At 35.7% G+C, this 26,710-nt stretch overlaps 1 protein-coding gene across 3 annotated transcripts in view; it reads right to left on the minus strand.

Moving 5' to 3' along the window:
• FSTL5 (follistatin like 5) overlaps positions 1-26,710 on the minus strand; it is a 768,953-nt gene that overhangs the window by 64,510 nt on the left and 677,733 nt on the right. For all 3 annotated transcript variants that reach the window (XM_036853815.1, XM_036853816.1, XM_036853817.1), the window contains 2 exons: positions 23,353-23,502; positions 1,884-1,991 (listed from right to left, as the gene is read on the minus strand). In XM_036853815.1, the coding sequence (XP_036709710.1) occupies positions 1,884-1,991; positions 23,353-23,502 (258 nt within the window). The remainder of the gene's footprint in view (positions 1-1,883; positions 1,992-23,352; positions 23,503-26,710) is intronic.

Genomic DNA, 26,710 nt, shown 5'->3' on the forward strand with positions numbered 1-26,710 from the left:
ACTAATGAGTTTTAGATTTTTACAGAATTTCTTAAGCTTTCATAAGACATAAGTGCCCTTTAAAAAGAGAAACATACTATGATAAATATTCAGACTTCATCTGAGAACACTAGATGGAAAAATCACTGTCTTAAATACCTAAAATTATGACAGTTTATGGGTATTAATTAATTAATTAATTATAAATGTCACAAAAAATAATACATGTTGCTTTCATAATCGACAAAGATGTACAGATTTAATTATACTCAACAGGAAAACACAAAGGAGGGCTTTCAGATCCTTGATAAAATGTCTTGCACCTTCAAGGGTAAGAGGGTCCCATTATAAGATATAACACATTAGGGCTAAAAAGTTACTTCCTAGCCCTCAAGACCTGGCATCAATCTCTCTTTCCAGTCTAATCTTTCACCATCATGGCACAGGGACACTCTAGCAAAAATGAGAGCTTGACCATGTTTTTGGTTTCAGTTCAATTTCTCCAGAGGAAAATCTGTTCCCCTTTCAAACAAATCTCAAATCCCATTTCTTTGGACGATATTTTCTGGTAATCCTGTTTGGAGACAATTATCCATAAATATCTTGACGTTCCCGCAGAGTCAGGGCTTTCTGAGCAAAAAAGCACGCCACCTTGGTTAAAGGATGATGGTGCAGCAAAAATGCCTTCGGAAGCTAGAGATAGAGTATTTGTCCTGAGAGATTTAGAGACTTAATTCCTCTGAGCCAATTACTGAGGTGCCAGAGTACTGACCTTCCCCTCCTCTCCCTGGAGAAGATTTGCATGCTTTCCAGACTAATAATTCCTTCTCTCTCACATGAGATGGTGGGTTGAGGTGCCAGCAGCCTAAAATAACTTAGAGACACGATTCCAGGCTCCGCCTGCAGTAGGACTGTGCTGGTCACGAAGGGTGACACTAGTCTCTTACCACATCACCCCATAGGGGTTGGGGCCAGAGAATAAATACTAACAGGCTACATGGGTAAGAAACGGTCTGTTCTCTGATCCAGAGACCCTGTGTTTCCTGTCAGTCTATCATCTATGATCTATCTATCTATCACCTATTTATCATCTATCCGTCATATACATACATAAATACACACACACACTCTTCATGTAAATAAGTCTTGTTGTATGTCGTATTCTAAGAGTAATTCTCAGTTCTTACATTTTATTTTATATTTTCAGATGTGAAACTAACCTTTCACTTCCACCCACCAAGTATTTTAAAAATTCACTAAATCTTATTAGCATAATTTTTATTAGACATTCAGAGAAAAAGAACCTGTTTTTAGATGGCTGAACAATGTGTGGGAAGTTTCTCATCAACTCTACAGATAGTCGCTGTCAAAATGTGTATATATGTATATATACCTCTATCTGTCAATTTCTCATGTAAACAATTTCAAAACATAAGCAAATTTCACAAAAATGACAGTACATATTCCCAATTAGAAATGAACCTGCACTCAGATAGTAAAGTACTGTGTGTTTGGAGAACACTGGGGACCTGCTTTGAGACTCTGTCTAACTCTCCTGGTCTCTGTCTCACAGGACCCACCCTCCAGGCCCCATTTAAAAGAGATGGAAACAAGAAAATTCTCATGAAAATTCGAGGGAGGTAGGAAACGCAAATCATAATATTTTTTTTCTTAATGGCTTCAGCTTTGTCATTGTAGGTTATTCTTTTTGCATATAAATCTAATGTTTGGAATGTCTGAAATAAAATATTTTCCAAGCAAAAAAGTACTTGAGATTCAACATTTTTTTCCCTTACTGTGAAGATTTAGGTGGAAGAATATCATTGTTAAATGGTTATGTGTCCAATTAGATACTGAAAGGTTTAAAGATCATTATTTTCTCAAATACACTGAAATGTACTTACCTGCAGTGTTGGAGAAGTCTTTTCCATGGTACCCCAGCTTAGCACCCAGACCTGATCATGTGATTTGTCGTAGTGTAATTTAACCGGGATGGGGTCTGTGCTTACTGCCTGTAATAGATAGAAGTCGAAAAAGTTTTCAGACCGAAATATTAGTTTAAAACTAGGCCAGAAATTATAGAAAACTCCAAGAGCTTAGATGTCAGATTAAAAATGTATGTTGCCAATTATCTAATTTTCTAAACCTTTATTTGATTAATTTGGAAATATGATACTTTACTCAAATATATTTTTGCACAATTTTATATAGTCTTACATTCATTCATTACCTATGCAAATTGTGTTTAATGGAGAAGCTATTTAGAAACTCAAGATATAAATGATTAATATGTGCATTTTAATCAACTGTTGAGTACAGGTAAGAACTATATTTATACTATTAGATTTTTCTATCCCACTGCTGGTTATGGGATTTGACCATTTATAATGCTAAAATGCCAACAATCTGATATATGGTTGTAACTCTAATAACAGATTACCTAATTTAGTTTCCTTAATGAGAAGTCTAAAGCCACAGAAAAAGAAGCAATTTTTTTGTATCGTACTTGATATGGTAAATGTATTTTTCTGCTAATATTTATAATATCTAGCATTTACTGAAAACAAAACTTCCAAAACACACATTGCTGCCAGGAAGTTATTTCACTCACCTTAATTCCAAGCTATTTATATCATAAGCTAATACATTTTTGAAGTGATTACCTGTAATATTAATAGTTACACATTTTCTAACTTAATAACATAGAACAAATTGTTTTCCATAAAACAACCTTTATCCAATATTGAAAACATTTCTTTCCAAGCTCTATTGAATATCCTTAGAGAATTTCCCGAGTCCTAGTTTATAATGTAATTCTCTTCTCAGTGGATTAAATGTAAACTATAGTTGTAGTTGAATATATAGAGATTCATATTTTAACTAACACTTTGGCAATTTAGTCTTACTAAAGTATTTCTTTTCTGAAATCTTGCCCTGTATTTTATCTATTTAAAATTCTCAATATTCTTGGATTAGAATTACTGGATTTCTGAAAAGACCTATTTAAGCATTTCTGTATTAGTGTCCTCACCCCTTTCTTTCTGGCTAATAGAGCCACGATAACATTTTGGGTTCAGGTGGGGAGTGGTGTTCTCAGGGAAAGTAGCCCACCTGAGGACCAGCAGAGATTTAAGCCAATGAGTAATCTTATTCCCCTTCGACAAGTGTGAAATTTCCCAGACTCTCTAGAGGTGAGGGGTAGTCACATGGCATATCCTAGTTTACACATTGTAAAGATTAAGGTGATGAATGATTTCTGAGAGTGAAGCATTTCCATCGAAAGAGACAACAGCAGGAGGAGACGTCCACGCATCACACTTTCTCCTTCTTCCTGCTTTGAATGCTGTCAGATGAGGATATTAAGCCTCAATTTCTAAAGCCATTTTGAGGTATGAAACAATAAGCTTAAGAAGGAAAAACCACCACTTTGAGGATTTAGCAGGAGAAATATGAAAGGAGACTGAATTCTCCGTGATACTATTGAATTGCTGCACAAAGCTAGAATAACTCTCCTGAGACCTGATGTTATTTGGGGTAACTATATGGTTCTATTGCTTGAGGAATAGCTGGTCTGCTATTTGGTGAATCGTACTCAAGGGAATGCCAGATGTTTCATTTCGATTTTTCATGCACTGATCAATAATTTCAACGGGTATATAGCAAAAGAGCCATCATTAATCATTACACTAATAGCAGAGCAGTAAGACTCCTTTGATGTTTCATATTTTTCCCTTTATATGTTAAACCTGATCTATGTATGATTATAATAGGCTATTTTGCATGCAACTTAACATGGAATAATCTTTAGGCATTTAAAATGTTAAAGATAAAATAATTCAATAGGCAATAATAAAAAGACCTCATTGTTAATCAATTGTTAGGATATGGTTATAAAAATAGCAAAGATCCTTAGATAACTTTATAAAGTAGGGACCAATTTGAATAAAAAATTTCAGTTTGCCAGCTCTTATAAATTTCTTTTCTTTTCACTTGGCCCTTCCTAAATATTACCTTGTAAGGGCATACCACAATCCATAGGTTCTGTTAATGCCCCATAAAATGTGATAAGGAAACGGAGACACTCATCTTACCAGTAGTCATCCAGCCAGTGAAGAGCAAGCCTGGGATTTGGGTCTGTGCTCTTTCCCAAAGTGGGAACCTCCCTTCCTATGAAAGACCATTCCTCCTAGTTGACAGTTTCATTCCTGACAATGTGTGGATATGTTGCCCTCTTATTTATGCTTCATAGATAAGAAATATTCTTTTGTTTTTTTTTCTTTTGGAGGGTGAAGAGAAACCCATGGGACCCAAATATATGCAGTATCATTTGTATAAGCAGTACAATCCCAGGGGAAAATCACTGAGAGGCAGTATACACCATGTTTATGAGCATGTATTCTGAAGCTGACTTCAAAACTTAGTGTCTTCACTTAAATTAAATAATAATAATAATAATAATAATAATAACTTGGGAATTTACTAACATTTTTTGTGGCTCAGTTTCCTCTATAATAAAATGGAGACAGTAATAACACCTACTTCAAAGGGTCGTTGTAAATATTGGGTGAGGTAGTAAATATAAAGTGCTCAGGTATGCCTGATGAATGTTAAACATGATGGAAATACCACTGCTCCTACTATTAGAAAAACTAACTGAACTAGAGTATTTTCATGACAGCATTATAGTGTTTTGGAGATGTAATGCCCTTATTTAGCAAATCAAGAAACTAGAAGAGGTTATTTACTTTAATAACCACAGTCTCTGTCCTGGAAGAGTTTATAGGTGAGAGGGTGAAAGAAGAATTTAAAATAAGTTGATGCGTGTCACAAAATAAAAATAAGGGCCAAATGCCTTGGAAGCTCAGAGGAAGAAGTACAGAGCAGGATGGGGGAGAAGAGGAAGTGATGCTTTAATTGAGCCTTAAAGTATAAACATTTTCTTTTATAAATGGCAGGACAGGGACAATTTTTTATTTATCTTATTTTTTAAAAATTGGGGTATAGTTGCTTTACAATGTTGTGTTAGTTTATGCTGTACAAAAGAGTGAATCAGTGATATGTATACCTATATCCCCTCCCTCTTGCGTCTCCCTTCCACCCCTCCCATCCCACGCCGCTAGGTCATCACCGAGCACCGAGCTGAGCTCCCTGTGCTACACAGCAGGTTCCCACTGGCTAGCAATTTGACACATAGGAGTGTATTTCTTAAAGTTAACTTATGAGAATATATTTCAGGAGGTGTCAGAAGGCAGTTCACAATTAAATTCCTTCAAATAAGTGAAGATATACGTTTTTCAAGGAAGAAAATATCAACTTTCAAAACAACTTCAGAATTTGAAAGGAAAAATCTATTTACAAGTTTTCAAGTGTGCAGATACAACACGTTTTACGGAGGAAATGTTGACATGGTTTTCAGCAAGGAAATCATACAACAATGACAAAAATATGTGCAAACAACTGTATTCAGGATCATCTTTCCATAACCCAGTTTTCAGTCAAAAACCAGAAAATTTCCTACTTAAATGGCCAACGTTTGAAAGGGATAAATTACAGGTGTTGACTTTTATAAAATATCTGCTGGTCTACTTTGGAAATTACTCTAAACGTTCAATTTAGACCATTAGCTTCTGAAAAAGAGAAAGGCACTATATTTGACACACACAAGAAATTCTTGCCACAAGTAAACCTGTAAGCCTGTGTTATAAAACAGATCTTATTTTTGAAAAAGACTGCATAGTGTCTATTATCCTTGATGACCCTCTTTCTCCTCTGCTTCCCATCCTCACGCCCCGGCTGGACCTGCCTTCCAAACGCTGAGCCCTTCGCAGCTCCTGCCCTGCTCAGACCACACAGGCGGCCTCTATCACCTCCAACCTCATCTCCTGGTTTCCACCTTTCAATTTTCTACTCGTCCACTTTCTCGACAGATTTGTCAGAGTGATTTGTTTTCTTTTCTTTTCTGGTGAGCATTAGACAGATCATGGCACCAATTTGCTCAAAACACAATGTCTTCTCATTTCCCTCAGAGTAAAAGCCAAAAGCCCTTATAATGACCTGTCGCTCCTGGTCTTCTTTCTCAGATCTTTCACCCTCCAGGCTCCCACAATGGCTCCAATCCAGATTCTCTGGCTTCCTTGCTGTTCATCCAACATGCCAATCACACTTCTACTTTTTGGAGGCTTTTCCCCAGAACCAACCGTCTTCCCCAGATAACCCAGTGTCTACTTCTTGGACACCTTTGCTGAGAACTCACTTTGTGGGTGAGGCCAGCATGACCACTCTATTTAATACTGTAACCAGCCTGCCCTTCATCTTTAACTTTCCCAATCCCACCTGGTCTGCTCTGCCATTTTACCTTTTCCAGTGGCACTGACCACTTTCCATTTTGTAGAATTTACATATCATTTTTAGTATTCTTATTTTTTGTTCTCTGTCTCTATGCAGTGGGCTCTAGGCTCCAAGAAGGCAGGCCTTTTGTGTTTGTTTAGCTCAATGGTATCACTTATGCACTTAGAACAGTACCATATAAATTGTAGTATTCAATATATAATTAATGAACATCTACATCTACTTCATTGGGAAAAGCAAATTGCAAAATTGAACAACATGACAAAAGGTATTATAATTAAGATCATGATTATTACTTTATATAACAAAAACAACTACACTCTGCACTAGGCTTGTTATGAACAAAGTTTTTCTCTAAATATATTACAAATACAAATTATTTTTTTAATCTTCTTGACAGTTGTTCTGTTGACGTGTGCACTATTGCTATCCCATTTGTATAGATAAAAGTAAATAAAAGACTAAGGGCACCAATGTCCATCCCTCCAGACTATAAAATTCTCACCCTCCTCTCAAAATAACTTCATGCCCACCATCCAATATACAGATAAATTCAGGTCTCCAACTTTGGCCCATATGTTAAATATTTATAAAATGTAATATGTTTTTTTAAGATAAAAATAAAAATAAACAATGTCTTGGGATTCCCTTCCCACAACTAGTCATCTTTCATTGCCCTTGTGTTGCATACATTTCGTTTGGAGACCATTAGTGTAAATATTTTTTGTTTCTGCAGCCGTCGAGCATTTATCAAGAAAGATGATGTAAATCAATATGTAATGTTCAAGAATATGTGATTGGGAAAAAGCACTGCACATATGCTTATCTTTCACCTCAAAATTACCTTATGTGCATAGAATGCTCAATTAGTACTTAGTATAATTTGCATTTGACTACCAATATTATTTTGCTAGAAAAATTGCTTTCAAACTTTGCCTTGAGAAGCTTACAGAAATGAACCTTATTCACAGCAGGTGCTTTGAACTCTCCCATAATAGAAAAAGAGGCTCACTTTTGATCTATTGAATGATTCTGTGAGACTTTGTTTAAATAACATTTTCTGATACTATAGTTTGGAAATTTCTCTCCATCCCATAAACACTGTAATTTTCTGTACACAGTAGCCGTTGCTTGGCCTGGTGATATTCAGATAATTAAGCCACAAACCTTCTTCCAAAGATTTATTGATTTATGAGACATATTCAGAAATATCTTTCAAATAACTTAATATTTTGTTACTGTATTTAATAGTAGTCTAAATATTCAGATCCTAGAATCGTATTTCTTATTTTCCCATGTAAGTACCATTTTCAGTGTTATATTATCATGATGAATTATCTTCTTATCCTATTCCTTTGTAAAAATGTGTAAAATATACTACATAATGTAATAACAAAAAGTTTTTATCTGTTGTAGCTTTATAAAGATATTGATATTTTTTCTTTAATATTTTAAAACATTGTTTCAAACATTGAATAAGGATACAATTTACTTATACTATGAGTTCTTTTTTTTTCTTTGTAGATCTATAAATTTTAACTCCCTCATAATCCCAATATACCTATTGTGATACAAATTTATCAGTATTAGAGACCTTCAAGATGACGGAGGAGTAAGACGCGGAGATCACCTTCCTCCCCATAAATACATTAGAAATACATCTACATGTGGAACAGCCCCTACAGAACACCTACTGAACACTGGCAGAAAACGTCAGACCTCCCAAAAGGCAAGAAACTCCCCACGTACCTGGGTAGGGCAAAAGAAAACAGAAATAACAGAGACAAAAGAATAGGGATGGGGCCTGCACCAGCGGGAGGGAGCCGTGAAGGAGGAAAGGTGTCCACACACTAGGAGCCCCTTCGCGGGCAGAGACTGCGGGTGGAAGAGGGGGGAGCTTCGGAGCCACGGAGGAGAGCGCAACCACAGGGGTGTGGAGGGCAAAGTGGAGAGATTCCCGCACAGAGGATCGGCTGCGACCAGCACTCACCAGCCCGAGAGGTTTGTCTGCTCCCCCGCCGGGGCGGGCGGGCCTGGGAGCTGAGGCTTGGGCTTCGATCGGATCGCAGGGAGAGGACTGGGGTTGGCGGCGTGAACACAGCCTGAAGGGGCTAGTGCGCCACAGCTAGCCGGGAGGGAGTCCGGGAAAAAGTCTGGAGCTGTCGAAGAGGCAGGAAACGTTTTCTTACCTCTTTGTTTCCTGGCGCGTGAGGAGAGGGGATTCAGAGCACCGCCTAAACGAGCTCCAGAGACGGGCGCGAGCCGCGGGCATCAACGCGGACCCCAGAGACGGGCATGAGACGCTAAGGCTGCTGCTGATGCCACCAAGAAGCCTGTGTGCGAGCACAGGTCACTCTCCACACCGCCCCTCCCGGGAGCCTGTGCTGCCCGCCACGGCCAGGCTCCTGTGATCCGGGGACAACTTCCCCGGGAGAACGCACAGCACGCCTCACGCTGCTGCAACGTCACGACGCCTCTGACGCTGCAGGCTCGCCCCGCCTCCTCCGTACCGCTCCCTCCCCCCGCCTGAGTGAGCCAGAGCCCCCGAAGCAGCTGCTCCTTTAACCCCGTTCTGTCTGAGCGAAGAACAGACGCCCTCAGGCGACCTACACGCAGAGGCGGGTCCAAATCCAAAGCTGAACCCCAGGAGCTGTGTGAACAAAGAAGAGAAAGGGAAATCTCTCCATGCAGCCTCAGGAGTAGCGGATTAAATCTCCTTAATCAACTTGATGTACCGTGTATCTCTGGAATACCTGAATAGACAATGAATCAGTCCAAAAACTGAGGCGATGAACTTTGGGAGCAACTTTAGACTTGGGGTTTGCTTTCTGCATCTCATTTGTTTCTGGTCTTATGTTTATCTTAGTTTAGAATTTAGAGGTTATTATCATTGGTAAATTCGTTTATTGATTTGGTTGCTCTCTTCCTTTTTTTTTTTTAATATATAGATATACATATTTTTTTTCCTTTTTCTCTTTTTGTGAGTGTTTATATGTATGCTTCTTTGTGTGATTTTGTCACTATAGCTTTGCTTTTTACCATCTGTCCTAGGATATGGATATGGTCTGTCTTTTTTATTTTTCTTAGTATAGTTTTTAGCGAGTGTTATCATTGGTGGATTTGTTTTTTGGTTTGGTTGCTTTCATCTTTCTTTCTTTCTCTTTTTTTTTCTTTTTTTAATTATTTTTAATATTTCAATTTTTAATATATTTTTTAATTTTTTATTTTAATAACTTTATTTTCTTTTTTTCTTCCTTTTGTTTTATGTCCCTTTTTTTCTGGGCCGTGTGGCTGACAGGGTCTTGGTACTCTGGCCAGGTGTCAGACCTGAGCTTCTGAGGTGGGAGAGCCAAGTTCAGGATATTGGTCCACCAGAGACCTCCCAGCCCCATGTAATATCAAACAGCAAAAGCTCCCCAGAGATCTCCATCTCAATGCTAAGACCCAGCTCTGCTCAATGACCAGCAAGCTACAGTGCTGGACACCCTATGACAAACAACTAGCAAGACAGGAACCAACTCCACCCATTAGAGAGAGGCTGCCTAAAATCATAATAATGTCACAGACACCCCCAAACACAACACCAGATGCAGTCCTGCCCACCAGAAAGACAAGATCCAGCCTCATCCACCAGAACACAGCCACTAGTTCCCTCTACCAGGAAGCCTACACAACCCACTGAACCAACCTTAGCCACTGGGGACAGATACCAAAAACAAGGGGAACTACGAACCTGCAGCCTGTGAAAAGGAAACCCCAAACACAGTAAGTTAAGCAAAATGAGAAGACAAACAAACACACAGCAGATGAAGGAGCAAGGTAAAAACCCACCAGACCAAACAAATGAAAAGGAAATAGGCAGTCTACCTGAAAAATAATTCAGAGTAATGATAGTAAAGATGATCCAAAATCTTGGAAATAGAATGGAGAAAATACAAGAAATGTTTAACAAGGACTTAGAAGAACTAAAAAGCAAACAAACAGTGATGAAAAACACAATAAATGAAATTTAAAATACTCTAGAAGGAATCAATAGCAGAATAACTGAGGCAGAAGAATGTATAAGTGACCTGGAAGATAAAATAGTGGAAATAACTACCACAGAGCAGAATAAAGAAAAAAGAATGAAAAGAATTGAGGACAGTCTCAGAGACCTCTGGGACAACATTAAACGCACTGAAATTGAAATTTTAGGGGTCCCAGAAGAAGAAGAGAAAAAAAAAGGGACTGAGAAAAAATTTGAAGAGATTATAGTTGAAAACTTCCCTAACACGGGAAAGGAAATAGTCAATCAAGTCCAGGAAGTGCAGAGTCCCATACAGGACAAATCCAAGGAGAAACATGACAAGACACATATTGATCAAACTATCAAAAGTTAAATACAAAGAAAAAATATTAAAAGCAGCAAGGTAAAAACAACAAATAACATACAAGGCAATCCCCATAAGGTTAACAGCTGATCTTTCAGCAGAAACTCTGCAAGCCAGAAGGGAGTGGCAGGACATATTTAAAGTGATGAAAGGGAAAAAACCTACAACCAAGATTACTCTACCCAGCCAGGATCTCATTCATATTTTATGGTGAAATTAAAAAATTTTCAAACAAGTAAAAGCTAAGAGAATTCAGCACCACCAAACCAGCTTTACAACAAATGCTACAGGATCTTCTCTAGGCAGGAAACACAAGAGAAGGAAAAGACCTACAATAATAAACCCAAAACAATTAAGAAAATGCTAATAGGAACATACATATTGATGACTACCTTAAATGTAAATGGATTAAATGCTCCAACCAAAAGACATACACTGGCTGAATGGATACAAAAACAAGACCCATATATATGCTGTCTACAAGAGACCCACTTCAGACCTAGGGACACATACAGACTGAAAGTGAGGGGATGGAAAAAGACATTCCATGCAAATGGAAATCAAAAGAAAGGTGGAGTAGCAATCCTCATACCAGATAAAATACACTTTAAATTAAAGACTACTACAAGAGACAAAGAAGGACACTACATAATGATCAAGGGATCAAACCAAGAAGCAGATATAACAAGTGTAAATAGTTATGCACCTAACATAGGACCACCTCAATACATAAGGCAAATGCAAACAGCCATAAAAAGGGAAATTGACAGTAATATAATCATAGTAGGGGACTTTAACATCCCGCTTTCAGCAATGGACAGATCATCCAAAATGAAAATAAATAAGGAAACACAAGCTTTAAATGATACATTAAACAAGATGGACTTAATTGATATTTATAGGACATTCCATCTGAAAACAACAGAATACACTTTCTTCTGAAGTGCTCATGGAACGTTCTCCAGGATAGATCATATCTTGGGTCAGAAATCAAGCCTTGGTAAATTTAAGAAAATTGAAATTGTATCAAGTATCTTTTCCTACCACAATGTTATGAGACTAGATATCAATTATAGGAAAAACTCTATAAAAAATACAAACACATGGAGGCTAAACAATCCCCTACTAAATAACCAAGAGATCACTGAAGAAATCAAAGAGGAAGTCAAAAAATACCTAGAAACAAATGAAAATGAAAACACAACAACCCAAAACCTATGGGATGCAGCAAAAACAGTTCTAAGAGGTAAGTTTATAGCAATACAATCTTACCTCAGGAAACAAGAAACACCTCCAATAAACAAGCTAACTTTACACTTAAAGCAATCAGAGAAAGAAGAACAAAAAACCCACAAAGTTAGCAAAAGGAAAGAAATCATAAAAATCACATCAGAAATAAATGAAAAAGAAATGAAGGCAACGATAGCAAAGATCAATGAAACTAAAAGCTGGTTCTTTGAGAAGATAAACAAAATTGATAAACCATTAGCCAGACTCATCAAGAAAAAAAAGGAGAAGACTCAAATCAACAGAATTAGAAATGAAAAAGGAGAAGTAACCACTGACACTGCAGTAATACAAAGGTTCATGAGAGATTACTACAAGCAACTATATGCCAATAAAATGGAAAACCTGGAAGAAATGGACAGATTCTTAGAAAAGCACAACCTTCTGAGATGGAACCAGGAAGAAATAGGAAATATAAACAGACCAATCACAAGCACTGAAATTGAGACTGTGATTAAAAATCTTTCAACAAACAAAAGCGCAGGACCGGAGGGATTCACTGGCGAATTCTATCAAACATTTAGAGAAGAGATAATACCTATCCTTCTCAAACTCTTCCAAAATATAGCAGAGGGAGGAACACTCCCAAACTCATTCTACGAGGTCACCATCACCCTAATACCAAAACCAGACAAATATGTCACAGAAAAAGAAAACTACAGGCCAATATCACTGATGAACATAGATGCAAAAATCCTTAAAAAAATAATAGCAAACAGAATCCAATAGCACACTAAAATCGTCATGCACTATGATCAAGTGGGGTTTATCCCAGGAATGCAAGTATTCTTCAATATATGCAAATCAATCAATGTGATACACCATTTTAAAAAACTGAAGCAGAAAAAGCATATGATCATCTCAATAGATGCAGAAAAATCTTTCAACAAAATTCAACACTCATTTCTGATAAAAACCCTCCAGAAAGTAGGCATAGAGGGAACTTACCTCAACATAATAAAGGCCATATATGAAAAACCCACAGCCAACATCATTCTAAATGGTAAAAAACTGAAACCATTTCCACTAAGATCAGGAACTGGACAAGGTTGTCCACTCTCACCACTATTATTCAACATAGTTTTGGAAGTTTTAACCACAGCGATGAGAGAAGTAAAAGAAATAAAAGGAATCCAAATCAGAAAAGAAGAATTAAAGCTGTCATTGTTTGCAGATGACATGATACTATACATAGAGAATCCTAAAGATGCTACCAGAAAACTACTAGAGCCAATCAATGAGTTTGGTAAAGTAGCAGGATACAAAATTAATGCACAGAAATCTCTTGCATTCCTATACACTATTGATGAAAAATCTGAAAGAGAAATTAAGGAAACACTCCTATTTAGCACTGCAACAAAAAGAATAAAATACCTAGGAATAAACCTACCAAAGGAGACAAAAGACCTGTATGCAGAAAACTGTAAGACACTAATGAAATAAATTAAAGATGATACAAACAGATGGAGAGATATACCATGTTATTGGATTGGAAGAATCAACATTGTGAAAATGGCTATACTACCCAAGGCAATCTACAGATTCAATGCAATCCCTATCAAACTACCACTGGCATTTTTCACAGAACTAGAACAAAAAACTTCACAATTTGTTTGGAAACACAAAAGACCCTGAATAGCCAAAGCAAACTTGAGAAAGAAAAAAGGAGCTGGAGGAGTCAGGCTCCCTGACTTCAGACTATACTACAAAGCGACAGTAATCAAGACAGTATGGTCCTGGCACAAAAACAGAAATATAGATCAATGGAACAGGATAGAAAACCCAGAGATAAACCCACACACATATGGTCACCTTATTTTTGATAAAGGAGGCAAGAATGTACAATGGAGAAAAGACAGCCTCTTCAATAAGTGGTGCTGGGAAAATCTGATAGCTACATGTAAAAGAATGAAATTAGAACACTCCCTAACACCATACACAAAAATAAACTCAAAATGGATTAAAGACCTAAATGTAAGGCCAGACACTCTAAAACTCTTAGAGGAAAACATAGGCAGAACACTCTATGACATAAATCACAGCAAGATCCTTTTGACCCACCTCCTAGAGAAATGGAAATAAAAATAAAAATAAACAAATGGGGCCTAATGAACCTTAAAAGCTTTTGCACAGCAAAGGAAAACAGAAACAAGGTGAAAAGACAGCCCTCAGAATGGGAGAAAACATTTGCAAATGAAGCAACTGACAAAGGATTAATCTCCAAAATTTACAAGCAGCTCATTCAACTCAATATTAAAAAAAAAGCCCAATCCAAAAATGGGCAGGAGTTCTAAATAGACATTTCTCCAAACAAGATATACAGACTGTCAACAAACACATGAAAGGATGCTCAACATCTCTAAGCATTAGAGAAATGCAAATGAAAACTACACTGTGGTATCACCTCATACTAGTCAGAATGGCCATCATCAAAAAATCTACAAACAATAAATGCTGGAGAAGGTGTGGAGAAAAGGGAACCCTCTTGCACTGTTGGTGGGAATGCAAATTGATACAGCCACTGTGGAGAACAGTATGGAGGTTCCTTTAAAAACTGAAAATAGAACTACCATATGACCCAGCAATCCCACTACTGGGCATATACCCTGAGAAAACCATAATTCAAAAAGAGTCATGTACCACAATGTTCATTGCAGCGCTAGTTACAATAGCCAGGACATGGAAGCAACCTAAGTGTCCATCGATAGATGAATGGATAAAGAAGATGTGACACATATATACAATGGAATATTACTCAGCCATAAAAAGAAACGAAATTGTGTTATTTGTAGTGAGGTGGGTGGACCTAGAGTCTGTCATACAGAGTGAAGTAAGTCAGAAAGAGAAAAACAAATACCATATGCTAACACATATATATGGAATCTAAAAAAAAAAAAAAAGCTTCTGAAGAACCTAGGGGCAGGATAGGAATAAAGACGCAGACATGGAGAATGTATTTGAGGACATAGGGAAGGGGAAGGGTAAGCTGGGACAAAGTGAGAGAGTGGCATGGACATATATACACTACCAAATGTAAAATAGATAGCTAGTGGGAAGCAGACACATAGCACAGGGAGATCAGCTTGGTGACCACCTAGAGGGGTGGGATAGGGATGGTGGGAGGGAGACGCAAGAGGGAGGGGATATGGGGATATATGTATATGTATAGCTGACTCACTTTGTTATAAAGCAGAAACTAACACACCATTTTAAAGAATTATACTGCAGTAAAGATGTTAAAGTCTTTTTTGTCAGTATTCCTTGAGGGGGTGCACCAACTACGAATAATTTAAAACTGATGCTACACTGGTTATGGACCAGTTGTGTCAACTTATATAAAGATGGGTTATTTTGTCAGAGCAAAGTGGTGAGAATAGCAACAAAGATACACTGAACTTGGAGTTTAGCCTTGACATGAAGGAGCAGTGAAACACGACTTGTTTATCAGTCTGACAAGGAGAATACCAGCTGGCTAATTAAGTGAACCTAATTTAAACTAATGATGTAGATTCTCAGGATAATGTGCTAAGGGCTAGAGGAGACTGCTGACGACACTTAAGAATACCCGATGTGTTACCATAAGCCACTTCTGCATCCAAGCAGAACCTGATTTTCCTCCACAGAAGACAAAATGAGGTCAGTTGTTTACTAGTTCATCTTCTATGCAGGAAAATATCACCTGCATGCCATTCTTACAAAAAAGTATTAATGGCAAGAAAAGTAATAAGCGTTTGACGTTTAGAGCAACACCAAGGTGATAGATTCCATTAAAAATGTGTGACCTTTTATTTTTAAGCTGCACATAGAAGTGATATTAATGTATCCACTGAAAACAAATATACCCCTATGGTGAGAATTTTTCATGAGGTTTGTAAAACATGTTGTCAAGAAAACATTTGTCATTTTAAGAGTAAAATGTAAAAATGTTCAAGTTTTTAAAATGTTTCGTGCTACAATTACACATTTAATACCAATTCTCACATTCAAATATATACAAAAGAAAAAAAGAAAGTCAGAAATATGATTTCTTAGATAAGGTCAGTATAAAACACTAGGGATCCACTTTAATTGGACTGAAAAAGAAAACTTGAAAGAGTAAATTTAAATAAGTTTACTGTTTTTTTTTTCTCTCTCTTTTTTTTCTACTTTTTTTTTCTGTTCAAAAAGAAGGCAATTTCGTTTTGGACTTCTCTGTTCCATCTCTGTCCACCCTATAAAAAATTCTATACTAGTTTCTATCATATTTTGGAGATGATTAACCAAATTTTGATTATAATTATTATTCTTAGTTGCCACTGTATAATATACTTAGGCTAAAAAGAAAGAAATAAACAGAGGTACAGCACACAATCAGGAAGTATAACTTCATTTGGATACAAAAAAGGCTGACTTGAGTCAGCCTCTGTTGAGAAAAGGTATCAAATTGAGAAAGGATGCTTTACTTTTCACAAAACTAACTTTGCACCTTGCAGGTGACTTGGAGTGTACTCTGTCCTTGGATATAAATAAAGCTTTAAATCACAAATGAGGTAGTTTTATTTTTTTTAAGTAGCTAGAAATATTCTTTCCTTAAATAGTTTTAAAACTTGAATTAATTGGATTATTAATTTATAAAGCATAAGTTTCAATACCTACATCTGTTAAATCAATCATTTACATGTTGTTTTTAAATTAGGAAAAACTTTGAGGGAATTTAGAATTCTAAAAGATGGCCTATTTTCAAGTATAAAAGTAGAGTCATTAGGATATTCCTAATTCACCTTTAAGCATGTACTTTCAAGCATTAAAATTCACATACTCTAAGGTCATGTTAAGACAAATATAGGGATGTGTTATTTCAGCCAACAATTAGTAGACTTATGGAATTTCATCATCTAAAGAGGCTCACAGACTCAAATTATACATGGTTACAAAAAAAAAAAAAAGAATTTAGACAAATTCAAAGATAGAAAACTTTAATTTTTTAAAAGATATTTTTATGGAGTATATACCTAAAATTTTAGGTTGATATTTATAGTCAACAGTAGGTCTCAGAAAATAATGTCCCTTTCAGAAAGATAGCTAGACTGAATATACCCAATATGGAAATTTTCATTTTCTAAACTAATTTGGTCTCTAAATTTCTATAGAATAGATCCTTGCAGAACGTCCCAAATCATTGCAGCTGCTACTTCACTCTACTTCTTTCCAGGGAGGTATTCAAGCACCCCTATAATTCAAAATGTTTCTTTTTATTGACAGAAGGGCAATATTCAATTCCATCCCATACCTCCCCAGAGTTGTGTGGGCAAACCCATGACACAGTACTGCCTTTTTGATCCAAGGATTAAGTGCCCATATTTTTCCTACAATAGGGAAGTCTCTGTTATGTTACTCTCCGTTCCTACTATTCCCCTAATGGAAGGCAGCTATAGATAAATGAGGCAATAAGGCTGATAAATGGTGGCACGAGGCAAGATGCATGAAGACAGGGTTCAGATTTGTTTTTGATAGCTGACAATCTGAGAATATGCAGAGACTGTATATATAGTGGGTAGAAGGGGTAAAACAAGAAGTCAGCCATCAAGACAGTGAAAATACACATTTTTAAATTACTAGATCTCATCAAATTGCTTGCTAAAATGTTACTTTAAAGTTTGGAAGAACTTTCACCTCTAATTCCATCTGGGACAGAATTTTCGGTTTTAGTACTCTGAAATCAGTTCATTTGTCATAAAAGTGGTCCTTTTGGATTACTTCTTGGATTATATGTTATTAACTTATATTTTCTCTTTAATTTGTTCTTTCTCACTACATTTCCAAATTTACTACCATGACTTTTACCTTAATACTTTCTTAGTTCCTTTTACTCTCTGCTAGGATTGTGGCTCTTGCTATCTTCTTTTATTCAATTCTAATAGTATTAACCATGACTTTTGTCCTTGTTCTTTGCCAAAATTCCCAATTGCCTTTTAATTAGTCTTTTTTGAATAAATCAATTTTTAGCTTTTACATATTCATTTCATTGTGTCTTTATCTACATATATTTTTACTTTCCTTCTTTCATTTACACTATTGTGATTTTCTTCAGCTAAATTCTAAAATTATCTAGTTAAATGTTTTGTTTTCAATCTATTATTTATTTATTTTTCCATTACAGTAGCAAAATTCCTTCAAAGACAGCCTTACTTGGATTTAACATGTTTAATCATGATTATCAATATTACTTGTTATTGATATTGACATTTTAAATTTACTTTGCAGATTTTGATAGCTTAGCACTGTGTCAGAGAATCAGTATGAAATGATTTCATTAATATTTCTTGAGGCTAAATTTATAACCCAACATGTGTTCATTTTCAAAAATGTTTCCTTTAGTGAATGCTATAGTCTGAAGGTTTGTGTCCCTCCAGAATTCACTTGTTGTAATCCTAACCCTCAAAGATGATGGTATCAGATGATGGGCATTTGGGAGGTGATAAGGTCATGATGAAGGAGCCCTCATGAGTAGGATTAGTGCTTTTATAAAAAAGACCCGACAGAGATCGCTTGCCCCTTCCCCCATGAGAAGACACAGTGAGATGGCAATGGCTTTGAACCAGAAAGAGGGCCCTCACCAGGTCATGATCATGCTGCCACCTTGATGTTGGACTTTCCACACTCAGAACCTTGAGAAACAAATTTCTGTTGTTTATAAGCTATGCAGTGTGTTGTATTTAATTAAAGCAGGCTGAACGGTGATATGAAATGATATTGAAAAGGTTTAGAAAGTGAAATATTTAGTAATAATGTATATTTAATTACTGCTGGATGCAAAAATTAATACATGTATCTGTTAGTTCAAGCATACGAATAGTGTTCAATTTGCATATAGTATTGATTTTGTCTGTTGATTTATCAAGAACAGAAGTACCAAATATTTCTCACTTACATCAGCTCTTTTGTTTTGCTGTTAGTATATGGCTAAATTATCTGGAACTGTCCTTAAATTTCAAATTTTATTTTTTCTTATTTTTGGGGTATGTCTCATAATCTGCATATGGCTAGATTTTCATTATTCGGTCCATTACTTTTTATTATCAGCTATTACTTTACTCCATTCTCAGTTATTGTAATTATAAACATACTTGATTTTATTCTATAATTTTGTTTAAAGCTTTTTGTTCTGATTTTTCCAATCTTACTGTTTTCTCTTTCTTATTTCTTCTTTTCCTATTGTATTTAGGAGTAAGTTGTTCATTTAATACTATTTTTTCATAGATAAATACAACATTTAAGACACAGCTTCTTGAAATATTAATAAACATACTTAATGTGCATAGGTAATCAGTAATTACTCCCATTCTTAAATAATACAAGAAACCTTAATATATATATTTCAAATAATATCAGCCCTTCCCCTGCTTACATATTGTTGTACAATATTTAAACATTTTATTTTGCTATTTTAGTCCTGTGTTTTCACTCTTTTAAAAATTTCAAACTTAAATTCAGGGAATATCATTATTATTGACAGTATTTTAGTAGATCCTATGTTTACCAGTTTACTCACTCACTATACATCAAATTGAACTGCTTAATTTTCCTTATTCCTGAAGCATATAGTTTTCAGTTTCAGCTTTGTTTAAATTTATTTTGTTGATAAAGTCTATTTTTTTTGTATCTGATACAGTAAATAAATTATATACTTTTTTCCACTGACCATGTAATATGAGTATATTTTATTTCCACTTAGTCCTTTAATAATATTATTTCACTTTCTTTTGGTGTCCATTATCACTAATAAGAAAATAGCTGCTGTTCTCATAGTACTTTATCTCCTATTTTTAGATCTTCCTCTTGGCTTTATGTGTGGCTGTGTCATGTTAATATATTCAGGTATTGATTTTTTTTCCATTTGTTTCATTGTCCTTTCTAAATCTGAGAGTTTACTGTATTATATTTTATAAGTTGTATAATAAAGAATAATACATAGTGTATGTATATAATAATATATAAAAATATATATAGTATATAATATATATTACATATACACATATACACATATATTATATATATTATTATATACATATACTATATATTATTCTTTATTATATTACAGAAAATTCTCATTCACTTTGACCAAATTATCAACATTTCCCTTTTCTTTCTATTATCTCCTTCCAGAATGTATCCTTTCTACTGTTAATGTATAAATAAAGTCTGATATTTTTAAATGCATTTGCTTCTCATTATTAATGGCATTTGTTCTATAAAGTCACCAACAACACTGGATTTCTAAACACTGAACCACTGCTTCTACAGGAAATGCATAGTTAGGTTGCTATCGGTCTCTGGTCACAAGATTTTCATCATCTGATCAATACATAACCTAATTTCATGAGTGTTTCTGCACAGAGAAACGTTATTTAATACATATTGTCCATTAATTAACAGTAACATTGAGGACTTCCCTGGTGGCACAGTGGTTAAGAATCCGCCTGCCAATGCAGGGGAAATGGGTTCGAGGGCTGGTCCAGGAAGATCCCACATGCCGCAGAGCAACTAAGCCCGTGCGCCACAACTAACTGAGCCTGCGCTCTAGAGCCCGCGAGCCACAACTACTGAGCCCACGTGCCAAAACTACTGAGCCCACGAGCCTAGAGCCTGTGCTCCGCAACAAGAGAAGCCACTGCAATGAGAAGCCCGTGCACCACAACAAACAGCAGTCCCCGCTCGCCGCAACTAGAGGGAGCCCGCGCGCAGCAACGAAGACCCAGCGCAGCCAAAAATAAATAAATAAATAAATTTATTAAAAAAAAATAAACCAGTAACATTGAACTCAGGGCCATACAGCGTTAGGACGCATGACTGAATGAAGCCCACCGTTAGGCACACCACGGCCTTCCTTCACAAGCGTTTCAACACGACACTTGCGGGCCGTTTTAAACAGCAAAATTGTCCTTGAAAACTCAATAGTAAATAGACCATGAAAAAAACACTTGTTCACAGTATGAAAGCTGAACCAAAAAAGTCGGGGTGTCTCCTTGTCCAACCTGAGCTGGGAACATGTACTTCAGGTCATACATTTCTCCCCACTCTGCACAAGTCCCTGAGTGTCTGCAAAACACCATGTGCATTGGTTGTGTGGTTCTATATAAATTCAGGAGAGTGAGTTTTAAATACAGAATCAACAAACAATGAGAATCAACTGTAATCAATTTTTCTGCAACGAAAAAAAAAAAAGAATAACACTAGCTCTATGCAAAAAAAATGACCTCACAATTATCATGTAGCCAGACACAGACAGTGAATACTGTATATTTCCATCTCTGTAATATTCAAAATTAGGCAATACTGACTTATGGTGACAGAAAGCCACATAATGATTACCTTTGGATAGGTAATGGCTAGAAGGAGTAATAAAGCATAATAATTATTTTCATAACAAGATCACAAGGAAAACCCATTTGGACTGAAGCCCAAGTTTCTAACTTCTAAAAATGTGTTAGATTCTTATCTGAAAATATCCACAATCATAATTATATTGTAATATTATTTTAATATTTTAACCTTGTATAATGTCTTTTACATTCTGCTCTTTTATAGGCATTATAGGCACTTAGAAAAATAATATAATTGATGTGATTTTTTACCATTGCATGAATGTTTCATTATTGATATTTTCTATTAGTTTTAAACTTTACTTCATTGTCTGAAGATGGAAGTTACATGAATAATAAATGATGTTAACTTTTCTCACTTTTGAATATCTAGTAGGTAGTACATATTCAGTCAGTGTAGGTTTCTAGTTTGAACATTGAATTTAAAAACCAGTCTGATTATTCCTGAAAGAACATCTAGTAGCTAACACATGCTAACTAAAGAGTCTTGATAATCCCTGACTGAATGCCTATAATTCACTGGCCTATGTTGCAGCTGAAGTCAAAGTAAAATCAACCTGGTCAAAAATCAAGCAGTCTCAAAGACAGACACATAGGAAACAAAATAGACAGAAAAGGTATGTTCTCACAGAAGATACTGGACCATTAGATTGGGTGAAGAGGGAACTGTGTAACCCTGGAGGCCTTAGAATTTTCTAGAAGACAGTTATTCATCCTTCTACTCATGACTCTTCTGTTCATTCTCATATTAGAAACTGAACCACTGGACTAATTATCCATTGTAAATTTGTAACCCTGGAGATATCAGAGCTTTCTAATAGAAACACTTTTGATTCTTTTATTTGTAATACCAAACACATCTCATAAAAGGCAATTAATGAATGTATGCAGAATGGATAGATGGGTGAATGAATTAATGTGAAGCTGTTAAGAGCTCTTAGAATGAGAGGCCCTGATTTTGAACTTCTTAACACTTTTTTTGGTTCTAGTCAGGAGTCAACATTAGAGAGGCTAACAGCTACTTCAAATTCAAACCAATATTGATGCAAAAGAAAAAAAAAATCTCTGTAAATATAAGAAATGGTTAGATTCCTGTGTCTGTCAGAATTTTGATAGTAAATAGCACTTCTATATTCCAGAGTCTGCTACAAATGCTTTGTATGCATTAATTGGTATAATCCTTAATATAACTTTATGAGATATGTACAGTTATTATTCCCATTTAACAGATTATACATATCTCACAAAACTATTTTAAGTTTGTTTCCTTTGAGCTGAGAAGACACAGATCCTAACAGTCAAAGGCTGAGATACAGGAGCCAGACTGCCGGGCATAAATCCTGCACTGCCCCTTGATTATTGTAAGACTGAGTTCTAGTAGACTGTCCAAGATGGCCAGTCTTAGAAAGAGCAGGGCATAAAATAGGTGATGGCTCAAACCAGAATAGTTTTTCATAACCATGACCATGGCAACATGGAAAAATGACATGGCAAGGCGTGTTATAGGTGTTTTTCTCTGTCATTGACCTATGCACATATTACTTGTTTTACTACTATAGTAAAACCTACTAAGTTACTATTATCCAGTAAATCTACTACTGTCTCAGCCTTTGTTAAGAATCACATGAGAAAGATATACTACTATTACTGTGCTGGTAACTAGGAATACCTTAATTGGCCTTGGACTGGGAATCTCTTTGCTCTAGACAGAATAATCAATTGCGAGGATTTTTTTGTGTGTAATTGGTCATGTGGGAATTATGAGGTATTCATGGAATCTAATTGTTGAAAACAAAAGCTATTTCAATTACTTCTTCAATTCTTTAGGCTCAAGGAGCGGAATGAGAGGACAGTTTGTAGAAAATGTGTAGATTTTCTAGTTGTCCAAGTCATGAAACAAGTTATCAATGGCAATCAAATGGCAATGCATGAGTTACCTGGTAAAATCTATTACATTAAATTAAATATTCTTCAAAACCACTTTCAAAAGGAGGAGTCATTCATACCTGAATAACTTTTTGAGACTGTATGTCAACAAGAAGGACTCTGTCCAAAGTTGGCTGTGCTACATAAATGAACTTGTCCTTGACATTGACAGCTGTGGCCCACACACACCTCTGGACTTCATCACCTTCAGCTTTGGGACAGACTTCATCCTGTAATTTAGAAAATAAAAATCAAATGAATATCTTAAATGATAACATGGATATAGCCATATTACGAGTAACGTTAATGTTTGATGCTCTACTACTTTTAGCATCAAAAGTTATATATATATATATATATATATATGTTAAATATATATTCATATGTTACATATTTATATATTTAGATTTATGTCAAATATATAAATATATAAAGAGTTAAATAAAACAGTATATAGTGCATATTTAATTCATTAAACTTGTATAGGAATCAGTGTGAAATAACCCTTAAAATACATTTTATTAAGCCTTTGAATGCTTATTTATAGTAACATATAGTCTTTTCATTTGTCACTACCTATTCTTAGCTCAGTAACTGCAGAAGTACATAATAAGTTGAATGTTTCCTCCCAAATCCCCCTAATCTCAAACTTCTTTACCAGACATTATATGCCACACTAAAGTATATTTAGAGCTTCTCAAAACCTCAAGAGCTGCCCTCATGGCATATTCATGGGCTTTTTAAAAGCTACCAAATCCACTACACAAGACTGAAGGAGTCTTCTACTTTGTGGAGAACCAGAAACTTAGAAAAATGATAATAAGGTAGTTACTCGAAATGGTTATTTTATTTTCAATTTGGTATCAAGGTCAAATTTTATAAAGTCCTTTAAGCTGCCTAAGCCCTTTTCATTCTGCTCCTTCACCGTAGAACTACCTTCTGGTTAATATTGTGTAGTTTGTGCTATATGGTCATAAAGGAGGCAAAAATTATCTTCTGTTTCTTCCTTCCAACATTCAGTAAGTGACTGTTGAAGGGATACGTAAGCCTCTCTGATTTGTATGGGCAGACACACGGCGATTAGAAGAAATGTCATTTAGCTTGTTATTTTTGTTTCAGGTTTTTCTTTTATTCACTGGTCTATTGGTTTTGTAATTCTCTCAATTTATTTGTAGTTAGAAAAACCACTGAGAAAAGAGATTTCTTGAATTATACATGAAATATATGTGTAAAGATAAACACTTACTTATATAATGATAATGATATAATGATAAACACTGATTCCAATGTGTCACTTGTTTTATGGTTTACGCCTGATCACAGATTATCATGTCTAATTCATTGATTTGTATACTCCGGTTAGAAACTTATAAGCTCAATTAGAATACTCTCTTTAATCTCTAATTCAAACCAAAACATTTATTTTTCAGCAGATATACCATCCACCATATATGTTTAATAATAATAAAACAAAATCAACAAAATTTTCATTGTCAACACCACCTAAGCATTTCTTTCAATGAAAAGATAATACTGAGAGCACATAAACCACATTTGTCTTTTAGTAACTAAAATGACTACCACAATAACTCTTCTCAGGCAGCACAACCATAGTAGGTGTTTTTTCTGGCTTGCATAAAACTTGGAAAATAATGCAAAAACCAGAACACTTTGGAATGAGAAGCTTAGTATGTAGTTTGCTGGGTTTTTTTTTTTTTTTTTCCAAACTTCAGATCTAATTCCAGAGGAGCTGGAGGATCCACTCATTTTTAAGATCCAGTCCAGAAGCTACCAGGTTCACTAAAATATCAGGGACATATAACACCAGGGAATTGTAGTGTTCTCTGAACAGTACAAGTGTGACAGGCTTCCAGGACATAAGCAAAAAAACTGAAAACTAAACATCAGGTGTATATTTCTGGTAGTTCTGGGGGGTTTGAATGAACTGCATTTCATAGAATGCACCACAATAATACTAAGATGACCACCAGTGGTGTCCATGGCACTCGTCAGCAGGCAGCACAAACCTGAATGCAGAAATCTGTCCTCAGCACATGCCCAGAACACAGTACAGGATTGTACCTTCATTCATCAATTCACTGAAACATTATTTTCTACACCAAACATTTTTCTTCAGAAGTATTGGGTTGGTCAAAAAGGTCCGTTCAGTTTTTTCCGTAAGATGCCTCTAGTAGCGCTTAGTTGTCTTTAACTTCATTCAAAACAATTTGTTAGATTGTACTGTGACAGCTGTCATATCAGCGTGCATTTAAAAAAAAATTATCAAAATTGGTGAACTTGTGTGGAGCCATTTTAATACTGAAGATGGAAGAAAAAAAGCAACATTTTTGGTATATCATGCTTTATTATTTCAAGAAAGGTAAAAACGCAACCAAAATGCAAAAAAAAAAAGATTTGTGCAGTGTACGGAGAAGGTGCTGTGTCTGATCGAACATGTCAAAAGTGGTTTATGAAGTTTCATACTGGAGATTTCTTGCTGGACGACGCTCCACAGGTAGGTAGTCCAATTGAAGTTGATAGCGATCAAATCGAGACAACTGAGAACAATCAGCGTTATACCACGCAGGAGATAGCCTACATACTCAAAGTATCCAAATCAAGTGTTGAAAATCATTTGCACCAACTTGGTTATGTGAATCGCTTTGATATTTGGTTTCCACATAAGTTAAGCAAAAATACTTTCTTGATTGTATTTCCTCATGTGATTCTCTGCTGGAACGTAATAAAAACGTTCCGTTTTTAAAACAATTTTGATTGGCAATGAAAAGTGGATACTGTACAATAATGTGGAATGGAAGAGATCGTGGGGCAAGCGAAATGAACCACCACCAACCACACCAAAGGCCGATCTTCATCCAAAGAAGGTGATGTTGTGTATATGGTGGGATTGGAAGGGAGTCCTCTATTATGAACTCCTTCCGAAAAACGAAACGATTAATTGCAACAAGTACTGCTCCCAATTAGACCAACTGAAAGCAGCACTCGATGAAAAGCATCCAGAATTAGTCAGCAGAAAACACATAATCTTCCATCAGGATAACACAAGACCAGATGTTTCTTTGATGACCAGGCAAAAACTGTTACAGGTTGGCTGGGAAGTTCTGTTTCATCTGCCGTATTCACCAGGCATTGCACCTTCGGATTTCTATTGATTTCATTTTTACAAAATTCTCTTAATGGAAAAGATTTCAATTCCCTGGAAGACTGTAAAAGGCACCTACAACAGTTCTCTGCTCAAAAAGATAAAAAGTTTTGGAAAGATGGAATTATGAAGTTGCCTGAAAAATGGCAGAAGATATTGGAACAAAAGGGTGAATACATTGTTCAATAAAGTTCTTGGTGAAAATGAAAAATGTTGCCTTTTATTTTTACTTAAAAACCAAAGGCACTTTTCGGCCAACCCAATATCTTGAACAT

This window comes from Balaenoptera musculus, chromosome 5 (genome assembly GCF_009873245.2).
Source record: "Balaenoptera musculus isolate JJ_BM4_2016_0621 chromosome 5, mBalMus1.pri.v3, whole genome shotgun sequence".
Taxonomy (NCBI): domain Eukaryota; kingdom Metazoa; phylum Chordata; class Mammalia; order Artiodactyla; family Balaenopteridae; genus Balaenoptera; species Balaenoptera musculus.